Genomic DNA, 15,000 nt, shown 5'->3' on the forward strand with positions numbered 1-15,000 from the left:
TGAGGAAAGAAGTGATTTCTGAAGCTAGTCATTTTGTAACATAGATTTCAGTAGTGCTTGCCCAAAGTCAAGCAGAAGAACAGTCAAGCATAACCACAAGAATTACTCAGGTTTACAACTTATAGCCAGCTTGCATTAGCACATTTATTCCTCTGCAAATAACAAACCAGCTCAATATACAAATGGATCTACTGTAGGTGGCACTTAAATCTAGATCCACATTGTAAGCCTTTGATCTTATAATATTTTCTATGCTAAATGATTTGGCTGTGTTACTGAACAAGTTTTTGAGCTATATTTAATTAATATTATTTCCTGTTTTGTTAGTGAATGATATAGTTGGTACATTGTATACCTTCCATAAAGGGGGATACTTTTTATTATTTTGATTTTGTTACAACTGAAAATAATTTGAGTACATTACACTCAGCTGAGTAGAATGATAGAGGTGACTTGAAGTTGTAGGTTCTACTAGCAGCTCTGGCACTTGGAGTTGACTGGAAGTGGGAGATGAGCAACGGTCTCTACCCACTTGCATCTCTTAGGAGCATGGGGTGCATGTCTGAGACTGTGTACACCATACGAGTTCCTTAGTGTAGACTGAAGTACCTGTTGTAGAATTTGTTGCCAGAAGCAGGGACATCTGCCAGAATACATGACTTATAAAAGTGAGTGAAAGTCCCGTGCCATGCCCATTCCATAATCCCCCCTCTGACACTGATTACTGGGTGAATTTAGAGAAATGTCAGAGATTAGGAGATTAAAGTAAAATGACAATGACAGCACCACCAGTCCTTATCACTAGTGGAACAAATGGTGCATAGGGCTGTCACCTCTTAGTCAACAAATGAGCCAGTAGAGCAGCCAGCTTGATGATTAGGGGATGTCTGGAGTACAGATAAATATCTGTTAAGATTTTCAACCTGTGCTAACACAATTTACTAAATCACAAACCCTATTTTGTCATTGGTTGCTCCTCTTGTAACCCTACCCTTTCTGCTCACAGTTCTTATGTTTTGAATCAAAAGAATTAATAAAAAGATTTCACTAAGTATTTCAAGTACATAAAGAAAACAGGACAGACCAGGCATTTATTGGCCGGAAGTTCCAAGTAAAAAGTGTGAGTATATTATGAACCAAGCAGAAGCACTGAGTGAAGACCTATAGAAACTGACTGTACTTGGGAGGTTGGCATAATGGTTAACCTTACAGACACAAGGTGCAGGGTTTGATTCTCACATGGAGTAATTGGCTAGACTTAAAATGGCCCACAAGGGCAGTTAGTCCAGTACTAATATATGAAACTATGATGATTAAGATTTTTAAGAAATGAGATCAGGAAGTGTGCATGGGTCAGAATACAAGAAGTATAGAGCCTGCATCAATGAACAAATACACTAAACAATATGCAGAGCTGCTTGCAAGATTATTAAATGCATCCATACATCCTGGGGTCATCACCAGGGACTTCAGAACATGATGTATGGCTATGCTGAGCAGGCAATGACTCATCAGTCATGTCTATCTTAGAATAGGTGATGAAATGAATTCTTAAAGTATTGCAGCAGTTCTAAGCATGAAAAGCAATGAGGATGAGCAGCAATGTGAAATGAAGAACCCCCAGTCTCCGATAAAGGGTCCTGTGCCGAGTCAAACTTTCCTGGTAAACAAAAGCAATAATATCAGTTGACTGCCTTTTAGTTATACAACAAGTTTATCAGAGAGTCTGACTATAGAAACCCAATGAAGATCATTTAGCTGGAATCTGGAAAAGTCTTTTGTGCTGCTTAACAGTATAGTATGTAGGAAGCTGAATGAAATAAGTTGAGAGCTGTTCTAGTAAAATATACAAAAAAAAAGCTAGCGTACAGAGGCTGTGTTGTCCTTTGGGTGTCCAGTAACAGGTGGATATGGCAATGGTCAGTTCTAAGAGTGATGCTATTTAGTTTGGGCATACCAAGGAGCCCTAATACATACACCAGTCTTCCAACCAAGTACTGATATTGGGATTTATGTTATTGCTTTTCTCTAAGAGAAATTCCAAAGCACTGTCAGATCTGCAGCATCAAGTGGCTTCTTCTTCCAGGGTCAAGATGTTGATGTGTGACCCTTTATCTCAAAAACTTTGTGTCATTTGTAAGTTTCATCTGCAGACCCTTTCCCACACAGTTTTGTTTCAGACTTAACTAACATAAATTACTTAACAGGAATATGCCATTATTTTTTCCATTGTCTTGCAAGGACAGGTATAGTTACACAGTTCTCTAGAATGTGGATGTATGGTAGTCCTTTTTTTAATACTAATTTAACATTTTGATTTTTTCCTCAAATGTTCACATGGCACCTTCCTGTAGTATTCTCTGTGGAGCAGTGTCTGGTTTGTGTAGAAATCAAATTTTTCTGAGGCACACAATGTCTCAAAAATAGGATGTAATGCCTTAGCCTTTCCTCACTGCATTAAGTTGTCATTTGGTATAAAACATTTCTGCATAAAGTTGTACCATTCTAATTACTTGATGAAAATCTCCTTGTATTATTCATAATGCTTTGCATTGTCAGACCTTATTACATATATTACTGTCTACAGTTTGTTTGTGTTCAGTGCCCTTTGGGGGGGTAAGGCTTCCTCAAAGTAATTCTTTAGTGATGTCTTTATTTCTTATCTTTTATTGTGTTAGTTCATTTGTGAGCTAATACTCTAACAGTTCATTTGTGTGCTAATACTCTAATCTTTTGGCTACACTACCAAATTCCACTTAGCATTTGCAAAAGGGTTTAACATACTTACAACAATCACAATAACAAGTAACAACAATAGAATATTTTTTTTTACTATACTTACTCTCAACCAGCTTTCAACTATACTTAAGCAGTAAGTTAAAAGTTCTATGCATGAGATGGTGCAATAAAGGATTTATTATGGGTATGGGCTAGAAATTAATTGATCCTGGACTACTGCCTCCCTCTATCTTTGCAGGTAAATGAAAGTAGCCTGCCAGTTGGCACAGAGGATTAAGGCTCTGAGTGATTACAAAGCCACTTGCTGTAACCAGTAGTACAGGAACTGATTCATTCTATCATCCTTTGCCTATTGTGTGAATCTGAGCAAGTCACATAACTAGAAAGTGGTCTTGATTTGTCAGTACAGTACCAAAGCAGACGGCTTTCTCTGAATGTGTGTCTGTGTGTTTGTAATTTGACTTTGATCACCACACTGTGGGGTTTCCTAGCTGAAACGATAAAGCTCTTAAGGGAAAACTCAACACCTATCTGTCCAGAGGCTCTTATTGGTCCAGTGAATGTGATAACAGCACAGTGTGCCTCAGGTTTTGGATTTGACTCCCAAAAAAGAGCTAATATTATCCTTTCAGTTATATGAATGTTCAGAGAGTAGCTTGCATCATGCCTGGGATCCTACATGTTTGCACCAAGCAGTTACTGCAGCCAGAATTGAAGAATGAACATGATCTAGCGCATTTATAGCTATGGAGCCTTGGCATACAAACAAAACCTGACATTTCAGTTACTTGCCTCAAAAACTATCACTTTGTGGCTTCAAACATATTGCTTAGAAACTATTGATTAGTTTAACCTTTTTTGTAGTATATGTCCAAAAATGCAGATTTGACATCACCAAAATGGTAAAACTTCTGAACACTTACAAACATTATTTCTGTTACCACAGTACTGTATTCTCCCAAGCTTAATATCACAAACACTTCAAAGCTGGATTTGCTTTACATAAGAATACAAGAATCATCATTAAGATCTATTAAAAATGAGGAAATGATCACTGTACCTGTACCAAGGCCAATTTTCACTCCATGGTTTAAAACATTTCTTACATCTAAAACTCCACTAATCAACCTAGAAACAATGGCAAAGTCTTTGTTACAATTTCAAGAACTGTATACCTGAATACTATGTTAAAATATACATATTTTTTGAAAATGAAATAGCCATTAAATGCATTAACACAATGTGAATTTACAGCACCACATAATTCTAAGGTAAAACTAAACAGTTTTGTGGAAATATTCTACATATACACAGTTTAATTAGTGTGAGTGTGTGTGTAGGGTGCACGCTTATGTGTCTGCACACATGAGCACAGAAATATAAAAAAATAATTTTCTGATATCAGTATTTGACTGGCTGGAACCAAATTTAACTAATAAGCAGACCATCAAAAATATTTTCCCTAGCAGATTTGGTGGTTTACCAGGCTGTAAGAGAAATTCACAGAATCTTACACTAGCAAACATAACTTTATGGTAGTGATTTTTTCAGTTGCAGACTACTTTCAATAAGTCAAGCAAAACTAAAATTTCCTCTTTGAAAACAAGAAAAACAGAGGACATTTGTGAAAGTGTGTGTGTGTCTGTCTTTGTTTGTGTGTCTATGTATGTGTGCATGTGTGTACATGTGTGTATATGTGTTTGTGTGTGTGTGTGTGTGTGTGTGTGTGTGTGTGTGTGTGTGTGTGTGTGTGTGTGTGTGTGTGTGTGTGTGTGTATGTATATGTGTTTGTGTGTGTGTATGTGTGTACATGTGTATGTGTTTGTGTGCTTCTGTGTGTGTGTGTGTGTGTGTGTGTGTGTGTGTGTGTGTGTGTGTGTGTGTGTGTGTGTGTGTGTGTGTGTATGTATATGTGTTTGTGTGTGTGTATGTGTGTACATGTGTATGTGTTTGTGTGCTTCTGTGTGTGTGTGTGTGTGTGTGTGTGTGTGTGTGTGTGTGTGTGTGTGTGTGGTTGAAGTAGTAAATGGTGGTTGAGATAATTGTCTCAATATGACAACACTGCTGCAGTCAAGGAACTTACCCTTCCCCTAAAGTACAGCAAGCTTGGAATTGATTATACCAGGATGCAAGAAGCACAACCCAGTCCCTGCATAGGGGGTGAGGAGACCACTGCACCCCAAAATGCTTTGCTGTCCATTTACAATAAAAGCAATCTTATTTTAGATGCCTACCATTAGCAGGTTATTTTAATGAAAGTGAATGTTGCTACATTCCATATCAGTGAAACAACAGGAGACAGTCAGGTTTTACTCCAGCTTTTATCCCACATTCTGGCACTCAGCTCCCCCAGTTTCCCAAACTATAAATACCCTTCACCAGTATGTGGCACCAAGGACACTTCTCAATATTAGTGCAGAATACTAATCTGTGACACTGGAGAACTTTGTTTTGGCAACCTATGTCTTAATCTATTGAATGGTTATCTGTTAACTATGACTGCAACATGTCAGATTAACAGTATCAGATCATTAAGTTGTTAAATCAAGTGCTGAGCTAATAATATATTGGAAACACTAGCTATAGGATAGAAGAAGATACAGTATCATAAAAGTATTAAGCTTGCTGCATTATAGAATAACATGCAGCATACGTGAAGACAAGTAAGTCAAGGAATTATAAAACAAAACACAGGATTATAAAACTGACTCAAAGTAAAAAAACAAGTCAGTGATGGAGGTATGATCAAAATGTAAATCATATCATTATATAATAAGGTCAGTTGATAATTCTGACTGGAGTAAAAGGTTGGTAGGAGCAGGAAGCAGATACATTGGATAAAGTTTAATGAGTAGAGGGTTTTCCCTTCTGAAATGAAATGAGATGAAGAACTGGTAGGGTGTTCTGTCAGATGGATTCTGTAGGTGAAAAAGCCAGAAATCCTGCATCGTAATCTCTAGAGTAAAACATTGCTGGTAATTCAATGAAGAAACAGTAGAAGTTCACAATCCGGGTACATAAGGTGTAAAGAGGTTTCTGCCTGTTAGTATGCATGACTCACATGCCTCAAGGAACAAATAGGTGTGTACTAGGTTAATGGCCTTGGAGCCTTTACAAGCCTAGCCCATAGAACTGCCCTGGCATTGTGCCGCTCAATGTTATTTCCCAGTGCCTCTATCAAGTAGAGCCACTGGAGTTATCGCCAGGGTGAACTTTCTATTTCCCATCTACTCATCAAGATTTCTCTTGAAGAGGGACAGTGAGGTGCTCTGCTTGACATGTATGGGAAGTCTATTCCAGAGCATGGGCAGTCTGTGGGTTATGAACCTGTCCCTCCAGCACGTTCTGTTGATTGTGGTAATGAGGTAATGTTTAGACCAGCAATGGATAGTTATGTTGAAAACACTAGAAGTGTGTCCTTGCTGTGATTTGTTTTAGAGAACTCTGATTCCAAAAAACTCAGAGACTATAGTTTACCAGCTGAAAAAAAACCCTGTCTAAGGAGAATGTGTTTCTCCAGTAGTGGAACTTTGAAATTAGGAGACTTGTGTTCCTGCCTAGGGAAATTTGGAAACTGAGAGTTTCTGAGTCTTTACAAGAGAACATACTTTTCAGCTGTCCAGATTTTTGACTCATATTTTTGGCCCATTTTTTTTTCATAAAATTGTAGTTTTCTGGCAAATCACTGGGAAATCATTGAGAACTGAAGTCAGAAAATAATGGCAGACATTTGATTTTCAGACCATATCATTCAGAAAATTCATGTTAATGCAAAACCTTTTATTCCAACAACTTTCTAAGTTCGTAAGAGCAATATTTAAAATTTGTCAATATTTTTAGGCCTTTGCCCCCCATTATCTGTGGCTTTGTCCAGATTTCTTGCTCTAAGAAGTTGAGAGATATGCAAGAGAATTTGTAAGAGGAAGGATGCTCTTGTTAATCTGAAGAAGGGAAGTTTATATTCATGTTACTGTGACTTCAGTGCTAAAGTGAAAATTCCATTGATAAATTCAGAGTTCCATTTTGGAAACTGCCTTAACCAGGAAGGTCAAAGACTGCTTATGCTCCTGCTGTTAGTTGGCTGAAGACATCAAACAGTGACACTGTTTTATGTTTTAACTTCTTCTGAATTGTGGAACTATAAGAATTGTTTTGAGTAAGAAAATGGACTATTATAGATGTGTTCTTTTTGCCTAACAGACCGCGAAGAGGCTGTGTTATTTTATCTACTGGCATGTCAACCAGGTGGCCAGATGCACAACATGCCCCCCCCCCCCAACCTGCCCCAGCCATTCAGATCCCATTTCTGTATCTGGCTCCAACCTTCCTTCATCATATGTAATTAAAAAATATTTTTCTTCTTTTAAATTGTAACAAACAGTTTTTTACAGTTTATACCCTGTCTACATGGAATACTCATGTTTAAGTTTAAAAAATCTATTTTTAAAACTGTAACAAACAGTTGCTACAGTTTATACCCTGCTTGTACAGAGTGCTACAGTGTTCATGTTTCAGTTAAAAAAAATTATCTTTTTTAAACTGGTGAAAAACTTGTTACATTTTATACCATGCCTGTACAGAGTGGTACAGCATGCTCATGTTTTAGTTTAAAAAATCATTTCTTCATTTTAAACTGAAGCAAACTGCTACAGCACTCAGGTTTTAGTTAAATATATATATATATATATATATATATATATATATATATATATATATATATATATATATATAATATTTATGTATACACACACACACACACATGCACATATATATATATATATATATATATATTTTTTTTTTTTTTTTTTACTTTTAAGCTGCAGCAAACTGCATGCTACAATGTAGCAAGCAGTTGCTAGTTTAGACCACACACAGAGCTCTATAGTGATCAGGTTTAACTGCAAATGCAGCACCGGCTTTTAAAAGCCGGTATTGTATTAAAGAGAGATTGGAGTCAACTGATCACATCTCCCAACACTCTCCTGTTGGACCAGTTGCCCTCTAACCCTAACCTAGCTATGCTACTAAAACATATATTATTTATTTTTATATGTTATTGAAGATGTGGGCAAGTGTGACCTATTAACAGAGTTATTACTCTACACCAGAAAGAAAACAGATTGCAAACCTAAAGGCATTTGCAAGCTTTGTATGAAAAAGATGTGTTTTAACAGATAAGATAAGAACAGGGTGACAACTGTCTTTCTGGAGCCAGGGTCTAAAACATAACAAGGACTCTGAGCACTTAACTCAGAGGGACATGCAGAAGGGTATGACTGAGCTTGCTATGCATGTGTCTGAGGGAGGAAAGACACTAGTCATGAGTGATATTTTGTCAACACCCAGAATGATGCAAAGATTCAAAGACAATATAATTGAATTGACGTGCTGGAGTCATCAAGAAAAAAGTGAAGTTTGGTTTAGAACTAAGTTGGTGTTTCATGCTCAGAGAGTAATAAAGATGAGTTGTTACTGCATCTGCAAACAATTAACAACATTGTCTTTAATATGACAACCAAGTGCTAGAGTCTACAAGCTAAATGTGAATCACAAAATATAAGTAAATAGTGTGGGAAGAAATAGCCAGGGAATTGTTATGGCTAGGCTTGTATAGGCCCTAGGGCTGATAGCCTAGTACCAACTTATGAACTTGGAAGATGTTTAAATGTTAAAAGCACAACTTATCAAGAATGAGAACAAATTTGAGGATTGTCAAAAGTTTTGAGCCCATCACAGTGGAGTAGTTATAATAAGTCACTCCTTAAAACAAAATCAAGATGATGTGGTCCAGTTTGTACAGAAATAGGAAGCTGGGAGGCAAAGCAATGTTCATGGTGAAAATTTAACTCATCAGATAAAGTAGAGAAAAACTGAAATAATAGATGAAATTAAGAACAGTACATAAGTTCTCATCTAGCAGGCTGGAGTTACTGATAGAAGAAACTATTTACTATACCTAATAAATATAGGAAATGGAAACAAGGTTAAATTATACATTTGACAACTGAAATAAATAAGCTGGACAGACAAATTAAACATAGTGTGAAACAAGACAAGGAAAAGATATTGAGCATAATAGGAAATCATTGTATAGATATACAAGATGTAGGAGTAAAGACATATAAATCAACAAACATGCAGGTAACTTCAGATACTGAAACTAAATTAGATTATGCTTAAAAGTACTATGCAATGTGGACTCAAACAAAGAACAGGCAGCATAAAGAATTAGTAATAATGACCTAAGAACACTTCATTATAAACTTACAGTACCATTGCATCTGGTATTTACTAGGCTATGTAAGCATGGAGAGATTGCTCTAGAGTGGTGCATGCACTTATTAAAACCACTTTTAAGGAAAATGGCAATAAGACAAACCCAGAATCATATAGACTCACAAGTCTACTTTCTTGTTGTGTAAAAATAATGGAGGATGCTAGTTTTGTATAAATTTTTACTGGGAAGGTTGGGGCCTGAAACCATATATCAGCATGTATATGTTGAAAATAGGTATATAATTACCTGTGACATAATGTCTTATAATCACAGCAATAAGTGAAAAAGTGTGTTGTGATATAATTTATGTAGTCTTGTCTTCAGCCTTTGATAGTGTCATACACTGCACACTGATCAATAACTTAAAACAACTAGGTATTAATGTAATCTCGATAAGATGGATAGCAGCATGGCTAAGAAACAGGTCATTGCAAGTATCATACAGCATTTGGACAGGTGAAATTCTAGGTTACAGTGAGGACACAATGCAGTACACAGTGATTAAAACTGTGGGTTCAGTTAAGGATTTGGGTATGTATAGTTTATTTCTGATAATATCAATAGATCAGTTAGTGACAGTTATAAAACTCTGGGCTATATAAAAATATTTATAAAGTCTAGGAAATTAGAAATGTTGAAATAATTGTTTATAAGCTATATTAGACCCAAACTAGAGTATGGAATAGTAATATAGGTCCATAGGTAATTACTATGCATGAAGTCTATGAGACCATTAAGGAACCTAGTCCAAATTCCCAATTGCCCCAAAGCAGTATCTGGTTAAGATAACTTGCTCAGGATCACACAATGGGCAAAAGAAACCCAAGGGACTCAAACCTTGTCACCACAGGAAGTATCTCGTTACCACCTGAAAGCCTTAGTTCTCTATGCTAACTACTACATTTAAATTAAGCCATCTAAGTATCAATCTCAGGACCATTTATTCCCAAGGAAAATACTCTGCCATTTTGGCCAAACCCACATTTAAACTTAGAAGACACAAGATTCCATTGTGATGAACACAGGAAACCAACAGAAATAAGAAAACTTGCATAAGTAAATTGGAAGGAGTGCAATGGAAATATATAAAGGGCATCCATGGATGTGAAACTTTAAGTTGTTATGAAAGATTAAAATATCTGAATTTGTGCAGTATTTCGTACAGATATTTAAGAGGATACCTTATTCAAGTATATAGCTCATTTAGAGAAATTACCTCTGGGATGCTTGGGGTTAATACAGAGTAATAGAAGCCAAAGACAACCTGTATAGGAAATGTTATAGGAATGAGAGATATGCTAATTGTTCTCTGTCAGTGTAGCAGATATCTGGAATAAACTATTGAATTATATTTATTTATTTATATTTCTTTACCAAGGCAGTACACTGATAAAGACTGACCAATTTCTGGCTCGGCTCAGGTACAAAATCAGTGAGCCTCCATCTGATCATTTGCCTGGTCTAGCATCATTAAGATACTTGTACGTAGTTAGAAAGTGTTGAAAGTTTTGTTTTAAGAATACCTTGGGATGAGCGTTTTGATATATTGGCAGGCTAGAAGGGCATTATTGCCCATGCTTGAAATATTTGTAAATATATATGTATGAATGTATGTATGCAAATCATACACTTCAATACACAATATCAGTTTTACTTGTGGAGCTTATATAGGCACGTGCTCAGAAAAAAGAGGATACATATGTAGATGAGATGGCTGAACAAGGAAACAAGAAGAAAAAACAGGTTATTAAGGCTCTAAATGAAGATGAAAGCTGTTAGCTGAAACTGAACCCTTGGGTGAAGATGGTCTTTACCAAAAGCGCTAGGGTTATCTGAACATTTACAAGTCTAATACAGCTGTAACAGACTGCAACATAGCTACCTACATCAACTCAGATTCTGCAACTGGATATAAGGGTATATATAATAAGGCATCAAATAAATTTATAGGGTGTGGACAACCAGCAAATGTCACAAGGCTTAACTGAACAGATTTCTATTTTACCTATTTTGAAAACTAAACCATAGGATTTATAGTGGCTAGATTTGAAATGTGATGTTAGACATTGCTTAGTGTGAATTGTGTGCAACCTGTTAAGGTTACCATCCTCTTTTACATTTTAATATGTATTTATATTTTGACTTTTTATATATTTTTATTCTTTTGTAATATTTTAACATATTTTTTTAACATTGAACTTCAGAGTTTCTTTATTAAAGACGAAATTTTTTGTAACTTTTAATTAATTTAATAGGTATCACATGATCTCATTAGGCGTTATTGAAATGTATTTAAACATGCATTCATTTTGTATTAATAATCTGAAGAAGTCCTGGTATTTCAAGGACAAAAGTGCTTGACCTTTTTGTGATTTTAATAAAAGTTTTTTTTTTTTGTGTGTTTGTGGAACTCTTCAGATCATTTTTGGACTGAGATTAATGAATCTCTGTTTTATAATTTGCTGGTTGTCCACACTGTTGAGCCCTGTTTGTTGGATTAGTAGTTTTGGTTCACTGGGCTTGTTCACACTGTGGAAAGTTTTCAGATTTATAAGGTGAATAATGATCCTGGTGCCAACAGGTAAATTTTTACTATGTAGAAGGTTTGTTTTGTAACACAAAGACATGATTTCTTTTTTGTTTAGGGGGTAAAAACCAAAGACGAACAGTTATTAAAAAACTCTAAAGAAAAACCTCTCTAAACAAATGTGATTGCTTATATTATGGATGATCTAAAATGTTTGAACCACTGTCAACCTAAACAGTTAAGTTTCAAACAATTTGTTTTTCAAATTAATGATATATATATATATATATATATATATATATATATATATATATATATATGTGTGTGTGTGTGTGTGTGTGTGTGTATGCAATCTGAGGGTCATGCTGATCAATGCTAGAAGTCTAAATCTCAAGATTCACTTGCTCGAAGCACTCCTCAAAATGGAGAACATCAGCATTTGTGCTGTAATGGAGACCTGGTTTAAAGCAGCAGAAAGCACCCCTGTGCTATCAGACCATAACTCATTCCACACCTTTTGTCCAAGAACATGGACCGAAGCTCCAAAGGTGGTGGTGTCTCCATATTCATAAAGGATATGCACACCTTCAGACTAGTAGTCCAGCATAACACATCTAAGATACTCCAGGTACAACCAACATTGGCTAAGATGGTGATTCAGGTCACAGTCTGCTATAGGTCCCCAACCATGTCCCAAGACTCACTCCACTTTCCTAGGCACCCTGGAAACTATTAAGATCCAACCCAGCACTCTCATACTAGGTAACCTCAACTACCCCTGCATCAACTGGGAAAACTACTCATGCACCAATGCACTGGCCCAATACTTCCTGGAATTCATCAGTTCCAATGCCCTGGACCAGCTCATTCTTACCCCCACTAGAGGAAGCAACATCCTTGACCTGGTTATTACTAACATCGGCAACCATTGCTCTACACTAATTGTCAATTCCTCCCTACTTAGATCTGACCACAAACTAATCACCATGGAAATCCACATCTCACCCACACACCCCCGCAAAGGTATTCACAATGAAAAACTTCACCAAAGCTGACTTTAGACTCCTAAAAACAGAGATGGCTAACTTCACGGCACCCATGCCAATGGAAAATAGATGCATGACTGCTGAATCATACATCAATGCACTGTACGAATACATACATAAATGCATGGAACTAGCCATACCCAACAGAACCAAGATGCTCTCGTCCAAAAAAAAAGGAAGCCAATCTGGTGGTCCCCTGGCATTAATAAACTCTACAACAGAAGGAAGAAACTGTTGCAGAAAAAGGTGAGGTCCCAAGACTGAAAAAATTTGCTTATTAGCTTCAACAAAAAGTTGAAATCCCTCATCAAAACCTCCAAAGCCAGCTATGATGGCAGAATTGCGGCAGACACTGAAAACAGTCACAAAGCCTTCTATTGTTATATCAAGAATCTTCACAGCAATACCCAGATTTGCTCTAAGTTACTGCACAATGGTACCTCCTATACTGAAAAAAACACTGACCAGCAGACAGTGGTGTACTAACAAAATATATATCTCTTTATTATGCCATAAAGCACATAAAAAGGCAGAAAGTCTACAGTCCACAATCCAAACTGGTTTTGGCTCTAATGTCAAGCCTTCATCAGTGAAAAAAGAAAAAAAAACAGATTCAGTGCCAACTTTACCCCTCTCTCCCCCCCAAAGGACCAATCTCAATACTGGAAGAATGCCAGGCACCCAACATTACTGCAGCACAGGTTAAAGCTGCATTATCCAAGGCCAAGAATGCAGCTTCCATGGGACCCAACAATATCTCTGGCTGTGTTCTACATGAATTATAAAGTGAACTGGCACCACATCTGTGTGCCCTGTTCACTCACAGCCTCACCTCAGACTTTGTCCCTACCGAATGGCACATTGCTACAGTCATCCCTTTCCATAAAGGAGGAGTGACTACAGACCCTGAATATTATTGTCCCATTAGCCTGACGAGTCTGATCTGTAAGGCTATGGAGTGCACCATCATGGACCTCATTAACAGGGATATAGGGAATATCCAAACTCTAGATCCCATATAATTTGTTTTTTTGAAAGGTAGATCATGCATGCTCAACCTGGTTGACTTCTTTGAGTCAGTCACCAGAGCAGTGGATGAAGGTAAGGCAGTTCATACAACCTACCTCGATCTGGCCAAGGTCTTTGATACCATTCTTCATTCAGGAATTATTGATAAACTCACCAAACTAGGCATCAACCCCTATATCATTAGGTGGGTTGCAAATTGGCTCACAGAGAGAACCCACAGTGTGAACGTAGCGGACTCAAAGTCAGACTGCCAACCAGTCACGAGTGGAGTACCACAGGGATTGATCCTGGGCCCTCTCCTGTTTGACATCTACTTCTCAGAAGTCCAGGTCAACACAAGGGACTGTGACTGACCAAGTTCACAGACAACTGCAAGCTGGGAGCCATTATAAAGTCCCCAAGCGATGCAGACATCCTAGAGAAAGGTCTCACTGAGACCAATGACTAGTGTCGAAACCATGGCCTTAAGCTTAATGCCAAAAAATGTGCGTCATCATCCCCTTTGGGAAAAATTAAATTCCCACTAATTACCACATTGATGGGAGCCCAATGAACACTGAAGGCACTATAAGAGATCTGCAGACACAGGTTGACAGCAACCTCTCCTTTAACCACAACATTGTCACTGGGGTCAGAAAGTCCTTCTATGTAGCACATCTCATTACCAAGGGTTTGCATCCTGGAAGAAAGAGGTCATCATTTCTCTCTACTCTTCCCTCATTAGGCCATTCATAGAGTATAATGCCCTATTTGTCATGTACCTCACTAGACACCTGCAACAGCTGGAGAGGCCACAAAAGTACCTCATAAAGAGGATCCTAGGCCTTAAACACATGTCCTACATGGACAGACTCAAAAAAACTCCAGGTATTCTCTGTCTCATATCGTCTGCTAAGAGGCGATCACTGCTTGACTTTCAAAGCCATGTCTGACCCAGCTCTGTTAGAAATGCTACATCTAAAGAAATCCCAATCCCTCCACACCACACGCTCCAGAGACCTCAACCTCATTACCACAATCAACAGAACATGCTGGAGGGACAGGTTCATAACCCAGAGACTGCCCATGCTTTGGAACAGACTTCCCATACATGTCAAGCAGAGCACCTCACTGGCCCTCTTCAAGAAAAATCTTGATGAGTGGATGGGAAATAGAAAGTTTACCCCAGGGATCACTCCAGTGGCTCTGCTTTACTTGACAGAGGCACTGAGAACTAACATTGGGTGGCACAATGCCAGGGCACTTCTATGGGCTAGGCTTGTAAAGGCTCCAGGGCCATTAGCCTAGTACACACCTATTAATGTATATACATATATATATATATATATATATATATATATATATATATATATATATATATATATATATATATATACACACAT

The 15,000-nt window shown here is 37.3% G+C and overlaps 1 protein-coding gene across 7 annotated transcripts in view; it reads right to left on the bottom strand.

Moving 5' to 3' along the window:
- The window catches only part of GDA (guanine deaminase), a 1,032,722-nt gene that overhangs the window by 291,200 nt on the left and 726,522 nt on the right, over positions 1–15,000 (bottom strand). For all 7 annotated transcript variants that reach the window (XM_044064387.1, XM_044064391.1, XM_044064386.1 and 4 more), the window contains one exon: positions 3,800–3,867. In XM_044064387.1, the coding sequence (XP_043920322.1) occupies positions 3,800–3,867 (68 nt within the window). The remainder of the gene's footprint in view (positions 1–3,799; positions 3,868–15,000) is intronic.

The sequence above is a fragment of the Protopterus annectens genome, chromosome 2.part2 (genome assembly GCF_019279795.1).
Source record: "Protopterus annectens isolate FY-2018-M chromosome 2.part2, PAN1.0, whole genome shotgun sequence".
In the NCBI taxonomy this organism is placed as follows: domain Eukaryota; kingdom Metazoa; phylum Chordata; order Ceratodontiformes; family Protopteridae; genus Protopterus; species Protopterus annectens.